Source organism: Echinops telfairi, unplaced genomic scaffold (assembly GCF_000313985.2).
Source record: "Echinops telfairi isolate 266 unplaced genomic scaffold, ASM31398v2 ScPeMD7_7424;HRSCAF=8462, whole genome shotgun sequence".
Lineage (NCBI taxonomy): Eukaryota > Metazoa > Chordata > Mammalia > Afrosoricida > Tenrecidae > Echinops > Echinops telfairi.
The window spans coordinates 24,713,251-24,720,640 of NW_022111324.1; the positions used below are offsets into that span (position 1 = coordinate 24,713,251).

Sequence of the window (7,390 nt, forward strand, 5' to 3'; positions counted from 1 at the left end):
GGGGCTGGTCACTATAAGCTGGAATGGCTAAGGATACAAATTAACTAGTAACTAATGAGAAATAAGGATGGCTAAGGATACAAATTAACTAGTAACTATGAGAAATAAGGATGGTTGAGTGTGATGCCCTGGCAGATTTACGTCTTTGAAACATTGTCACCATGAAAATACTTCATGTTGTTTCCTTTTGCGGAAGCACTAGAGTCTACCATTTTAACTACACAGTTCAAAGGAGCGCCACAGCGCTGTGCGTTAGGCACTGAGGTGCTAATGAAGGTATCTGATTATTCCAGCCCACTGGGAGAAAGATGAGACTGGCTCTGGTAAAGATTCCGGTGTCTGAAGCTCTCTTAAAGAGTCGATGTGAATCACCATCAACTGACGACAGTGGGTTACATAATTAGGGAGAGAAAATATCCCAAAGACTGAAGACAAAAAGGAGATTCAATTTTCGCAGAAAAGACCTTGCTGGTTGTATTCAACCATTTGCTGAGCCAGTCGGGTCCTGCCGTCCCCGAGTTTATTTCCTTATGAAGAGTTCAGAGTATATAAATTACTAACAGTAACGTTCAGTACCAAGAACTGAGCACAGATTATGTGTCAGGGTCTATGTCGTCGTCGTTGTATTTAACCATCAGAACAGACTTGGGAAATCAGCGAATTTTCACTCGTGCACAAAGGGCGGCCCTGTCAGCAAAGGTCCCTATGACACAAACTAGAAAACATCTTGCTCCGTCAACATGCTAAGGCTCCCTCACCACCCTAAAAATCTTCAAAAGTGGCCAGTGCATTAAGGGCGTAAGCCGTGCAGATATGCCGCGAGTCCCGCGCAGCCCACCCACCGGGCGACCACGAGCCAATGCCTGGGCCGCCGCAGCCCCGCCCACCCTCCGAGCGTCTACCCGCCCGCGCCCACGCTCGCCGTCTGCGCATGCGTACGTGAGCTAACCACGCCCCTGTGCGGCCGTCGGAGCCATTTCGCCGCCGCCTCCATGCTGGTTGGGTGCGTTTCTTTCGAGTGTCTGTGGAAGGCCGGAGCCACAGGCAGTCTTGAGAGAGTTGTGCCCTCGGGCCCCAGAAACCGAGGAAAGGTGAGGTGTTTTTTCCGTTCTCTCCTCCCTGTAGCCGGGTGACGCGAAGGCCTGCGGCCCGGCAGCCTGGCTTTGTTGCGCAGCGCGGGGTGACGGCTGCGGGTGGGGGAAGGGACGAACGGCTCTGCGAGTGCCCGGATTGCGGAGGACTGTTCGCAGCGCCGAAGTGCGCTTGCGCCGCCTCAGTCGCTCTGTGGCCCATAGCTTTCCGCCCCGCACCCTCGAGCCGGTCTGCAAAGCGCTAAACCGGACTTCCTCCTCTGGCCTTCCCGCCTCTGGGGTGGCGCTGTTGCGGCCAAGTGAACGCCGTGGCATTGTCTGGTTCTTGGGCGGTGGAGCCGCCGCTCCACGCCCAGGGGCCATTCATTCCGGCCGGGAACGATCGTTGCTACCCTCCGGGCACGGGGTGTGCCGCCGGGAGCACGTCGGCCACGCGCCTGGCCGCGCCGGAGAGGTTGCGGTCGCGTGAGGGCAGCAGACAAGAGAAAAATCTTTTCAGGCTTTTGTGAAAACGAGGAGCCCGGCGTGTAATGGCAGAAAGCTGTTTTCGATAGTGGGACAAGGGCAGGCGTCTCGGGGGAGGCTGACATTTGAGCCACTCCGAAATGCGTCAGCGGTGCGGAGGAGTTGCGGGAGCCCAAGGGTGGTTAGCGCCCAGAGGCGGGGTTAGATAGGGGCGTGGGGGATGGGGTGGCTAGAAGAATGGGAGAACAGATTTTAGGTAGCAACAATGGGATCCTTTTAGGACACGTCGCCGTGACGTAGGTGTGCAGTGATGATAGAGAAGCGAACGGATTGGAGACATTTGGGGGGCCGATTTGCAGCGTTGGTGGGTCAGATCTGGAGTCAGACTCTTGCGCCGCCAATGTCAATTTCTGTCTGCTGTGGCAAGTGGTTTCTTTGTCTTAGTATCCTTCTCTACAAAAGGTAATGGTACCTATCGAGTTGTCAGAATTAAGTTCATGACGACCAAGCGCCAAGGATACCGTTTGGCACGTGGTAACTTGTTATGGAGGAGCTAGAGGGAGCGAATGGCTGATTGTGATTATAAGTGGGGGAAACCAAGACCAGTTTGGGAAGAAAGTTATTAATTTTTAAACTTTGTATTGTCAAGTGGACACAAATGACAATTGCGTAAATTAATGATTTGGGAGTGCAAAGAGAAAGCTATTGGACATTAGATTCTAGTTGGAATTCGATGTTTGGAGGTTAGATGAGACTCGTTAAGAAGATAAGAATTTGATAGTGTGTTCCATATTTTGTTAGTGAACCACCAGGAAGAGCTGGTTTTACTGTTCAGGTGGAATGTGCAGTTATACACTGGCAGCATTCCGGTGCCAGGGAGTCGATTCTGACTCAGGGTGGCTTTATAGGGTTCTCCGAGGCTGTAAATCTCGACAAGAGCAGAAAGCCTGGTCTTTGTCCTACAGAGAGGCTAGTGGTTTTGAACAGCTCACCTGGTGGTTACCACGCACCACTTAGTGAACCACCAAGCTTCCTTCCCATATACAGTAGTCTAGCTTTGAGGACCCAGTTTTCACTAAGGGGGGAACTAGGTTCAACCCCCAGTATGAGGAATTCTGTCACTTCCAGTGGCTTGGATGTCCTTCACCAAATGGTTAACCAGTAACCAATTTTTACCAAGATCTTATTTGTTACCTGGGTGTTAACAAAATGCATAAAGCATGGACAGAAGACAAAAGTTTAATGCTGATGGTGGATATTTCTTACAGAATGCAAATTTTATAGCATATTTTCTCTAGTTCTAATGTCAGAATTCTATCTTGCTTGTAATTTAGACATATAAACCTAACTCACAGCCATTGAGTCCATTTTCCCCCATAGCAACCCTGTAAGTCACAGGTAGAGCTGCCCCTGGATTTTCCGGCACGAATTCTCCAGGAAATGAAAGCCACGTCTTTCTCCCATAATTAAGACTGGCTTCCTCTATATGTTTGGATTTCCAGTAAGTTGGGGGAGGGGGCTTGGTAGGTGGTGTTTTAAGTGTGGCATTTCTCCAAGTACCTTGATAAACCACACGCTTGAAACATGTTCCTCAAGTTTTAATGGATAAGCACGGTTGAAGGAAAGATATACCTTACCTTTGGCAACAGATTTTTTTTTAACTATCAGAGTAGTGAACCCCAACCAGAAGATATTTAGCAATTTATTAATAATTGCATACATACAAGCACATGACTAATGGAAAGTAAAGAGGCTGACTGCTCCCCAAGAGTGTTCCATATTACATTACTATTATTGGTAACTGTAGGAAAAAGATAACTTTAGGAAAAATCCCATCAATTAGCTCCTTTTCAGCATTTTTTAAAAACTTAATATATGGTGCAGGCATTTTTAAGAACTGAAAGGTGAATTATAGGATAGCACTTTTGAGTGTTGACCTTAAAGAGGATTGAAGTGATGTAGCCATTTTAGAGCTAACTGGACATTTTGGAAACTTGCAAACATTGTACATTGAGACCTCTTTATGTATACTTGGGATTTTGTTTGTATTCTGCACCATTGTAGATAATCCAGCAGTCATCAAAATGAAAGCAGATCACTTGTTTTACTAACAATGATTTATTTCTTACTAAAGTTGTTTGGGTTTGAATTTGGGATTCCACAGTGAGTGACTGGGAAAAATCGGTCAACTTTTCTAAGCCTGAAATTTTTTCTCTGTAAAAGCAAGTACCGTAGGACGGTGCCCAAAATGACCTTTGTTAGGAGGGTTGATGGAGTTAAACACGGTGCTGTTTGTAGAAAGTAGGGCATAAAAATAGTTTTTCCCATAAAAGTATTTTTAAAGGTGCATATCATTCTTAGTCACTCCAGGGTAATCACTTTGTAAAGTATTTTAGTCTTGATTTATGAATACATACTTTTATGTATTTAAAATTGTATGGTTTCATCTTTTTCTTGCAATGTCAAACTTTTTATTTATGTCAAGAATTTCTTTATAGGCAGTTTAATAGTTAAGATACGATAGTTTGTGCTTAGCCTAAAATTTGTCACTTTTTGTCATTTCCAGTTACTGCTTTTAATCATCTGTTTCTAAATGACTTTTTTGTAGGTCTGAAGAAGACATTTGAATCATGGGTGACATTAAAAATTTTCTATATGCCTGGTGTGGCAAAAGGAAGATAGCGCCAGCCTATGAAATTAGAGCCGTGGGAAACAAAAACAGGCAGAAGTTCATGTGTGAGGTACTAGAGAATACACTTCACATATTTATGATGTTTGAGGCTCGTGTGAGATTTTGTTAAAATGTTTTCTTTGTAGAAATGTGTTGCAGATTGTGGAGGAGTCGTTCTTTATTATGACCTGTCCCTATTCTATAATTGAATCAGATAAATAAGTTCTAATTACAGCCCTGTTGCTCAGTTTTCTTAGTACCAAGCTGCACAAATTAATGTTATTTGGGGGGTTTATTTGTTGGGCCATATAATTTAAACCTTTTATAAGGTAGTCCATGATGCTCTTAGATGTGTATTTATAGAATCTATTTCCAGTACGGTAGTTAGCTATTTGTTATAATAGACACTTGAATTAAGAAATTGTAAACTTAGTATTATCCAGTTCAAACACTTAATACTCTTTTTTTTTCTTCTTTTTTTTGGGCTGTTAAAGGTTCGGGTAGAAGGATTTAATTACACTGGCATGGGCAATTCCACCAATAAAAAAGATGCACAGAGCAATGCTGCCAGAGACTTTGTTAACTATTTGGTTCGAGTAAATGAAGTAAAGGCTGAAGAAGTCCCAGCTGTTGGAGTAAGTACTTAAGCAAAGCATCAGATGTATGTGTTCTAAGGGCATGCCAACCCAATACAGACGGAGACCCATGATACCTTGTTTTGCTGGATTAAGTTCCTAAAGATGTGTGATTCATCCTCATTATGCACCTAGTTTATGGGTTGGAGCACTGCGTTTAATCTGATGCTTTTATTTCAGTCGTAGAGTGTTCCATGGACTCTTAGAGATAATGTGTTAAACATTTTTATTAAATATAAAAACCAATAGCAGTTTAGATGCAGTTTCTGTTCTCTGGCACTTTCTGATGGAGCAGAGGTGGCAAAATTAGTACTTTGTTCAATAAAGTAAATCTATAGTGTTTTTGATACCATGATTACTATAATTCTATTTCATGGATATTTTAACAAAGACCCTCATTTTGGTTGTAAGAAATGTCATTTCTTTTTTAATTAGAAAAATGAAATTTTTGAATTTGCACAAAAATGGATTATTGACCAAAACATCATACTGTAATTTAAATCCTGTAGGGAACAGAATGAGAATGTCATTTTTTTATAAAGTTATAGAGTAATAGTGATACCAATTTACCAAAGGCATACTGTTCACTGAATTACTGTTTGCTGACTTGTATAAAGTTAATTCATGTTTTATGTTCTTCATTGTTTTAACCCTAGAAGTCAAGAGACTTTCTACTGATGCTTTTGTAATTACATAATCTTAAAGTCTTCAATTCCTTTGTCTTACTCATCAGCAAAATGAAAGACTTAGATAAGATGAGCATTTAATGTTTTGGTTTTTGTGGGCTATGAAAAGAATCATAATTCTTTCAAATATTTGAAGTCAATAGACTACTTTATCTGTTAAGTTCTTGGCCTCTGTATTATAGTGTAGATCTGCTGGTGGCAAATCTGCTGAAGTTTCTCTGTACTTACAAATAGTTTTTATTTCACCTTCATTTTTAAGAATACTGGCACTGCATATAGAATTCTGTGCTTTCAGGGTGTGTTTTCTTTCAGTACTTTAAAGGTCTTGTTCTACTGTTGCCTTTCATTTATTTCAGATGGAAAGTCAGATGTGTTTGAATTATTTCCCCCTATAGGTAATATGTTTTCTCTGTCCTTGTTTTTCAGCTTTTGCACTATTATATGACTGGGCAAGGTCTTTTAGCCTACTTGGGGTTGGCTAAGATTCCTGAAACCATAATTTGTCTGATTGATTTGGGGAGAGTTTTTGATTATCTCTTCAAATAGTCTATATTGTCCTTTCCCCTTCTGAAACTCGTGTTATGGTATATGTTAAGTCTTGTGCTATTATTCCACAGGCCCTTGAGGCCATCTTCATTCTTGTCCATTTGAAAACTTTTAAAGCACCCCGATGGTGCAACAGGATCTCTGGTGGTATAGTTACCATTGGGCTGCGAACTGCATGGTCTGCAGTTCGAACCACCAGCTGCAAGCACTGCAGCTCAAACACCATTTTAGATCTCTAATCCTGGTAGGTGGTTTTAGAAACTGTCCTTGAACCACATACACTGGAATAGCCAGAGATTTGGGCAGTTTCTGGCTTTCTTTCTGAGGTTCCTCTCTCATATCTGGCAGCCTTCCCCAAACTCCTCTTGTTCTTTATACCAGAAAGCGTTCCCCTGACACTGAGAGCCTGCCTCTGGCTAACAGGTATAATCAACACCAGTGACATCCTTGTTTCCTGTTTCCTTAGATCTCTGTCTCTTTTATTCGCTCTGATTTCATATAGTTGTGCTTGACTGATACACACACACACACACACACACACACACACCCTCCTTCCCTTTCTCTAGAGGTTATAGTGTATGTAGGAGAATCTTACTTGGCCATGCAGAAGCAATATCTTGTTTTCACCTTAACATTTTAGTAGACTTAGATCTTTTCCATTATAGCTTTGATTATGCCTTATTTAATTTTTCAATGCTTTGGCTCCATCTCTCTAGCAGTTCTCAAATAAGCCCGCAACTTTCAAAACTATCGTTTGTAGTTATAAGCAAGTAAAATGTCTGTGCTCATGTGTACTTGTATATGTAAGCTTCCAACCCCTGCTGTTGAGACAGAGCCTCTGATTTTCTTTGAGAGTAAATCTTTACAGGAGTAGAAGCTTCACCATTTCTTCTGAGGAGCTGCTGGTGGTCTCAAACTGTTGATTGTACAGTTAGCAGTTCAATTCGTAACCCACAACACATGTCTCATGTCATTAAGAAGCCTTCGTGATGGTGAGGCTTCTGCATTGGACTGCATTTAAAATTTTGAATTCCATTTTTCCATGAACTTTTTGAAGCCCTCTAGAGGCTAGGAATGCTGTTTAATACTCTGTGTTCGGGGGAAGCCTTCATAACAAAACACCATATTTCAAATTGCCAACAGAGTCAAAGTTTTTAGCAAGTCCCCCATCTAATCACCATAATTGCTGAGTATATACACAATAGAACATGCATATATCAATTCTTCAAATTGACCAGACATTGTCTCTTTTTTAAATTGCGGGCAGAACAATATATTCTCCCTGCTCCATAAGTT

The 7,390-nt window shown here is 42.0% G+C and overlaps 1 protein-coding gene across 1 annotated transcript in view; it reads left to right on the forward strand.

Annotated features, from left to right (window-relative positions):
* The first annotated feature begins 991 nt into the window (after positions 1-991).
* Positions 992-7,390, forward strand: part of DHX9 (DExH-box helicase 9) — a 42,088-nt gene continuing 35,689 nt past the window's right edge. The window contains exons 1-3 of the mRNA XM_045297987.1: positions 992-1,091; positions 4,165-4,297; positions 4,722-4,862. Of these exons, the coding sequence (XP_045153922.1) occupies positions 4,187-4,297; positions 4,722-4,862 (252 nt within the window). The 5' untranslated portion in view covers positions 992-1,091; positions 4,165-4,186. The remainder of the gene's footprint in view (positions 1,092-4,164; positions 4,298-4,721; positions 4,863-7,390) is intronic.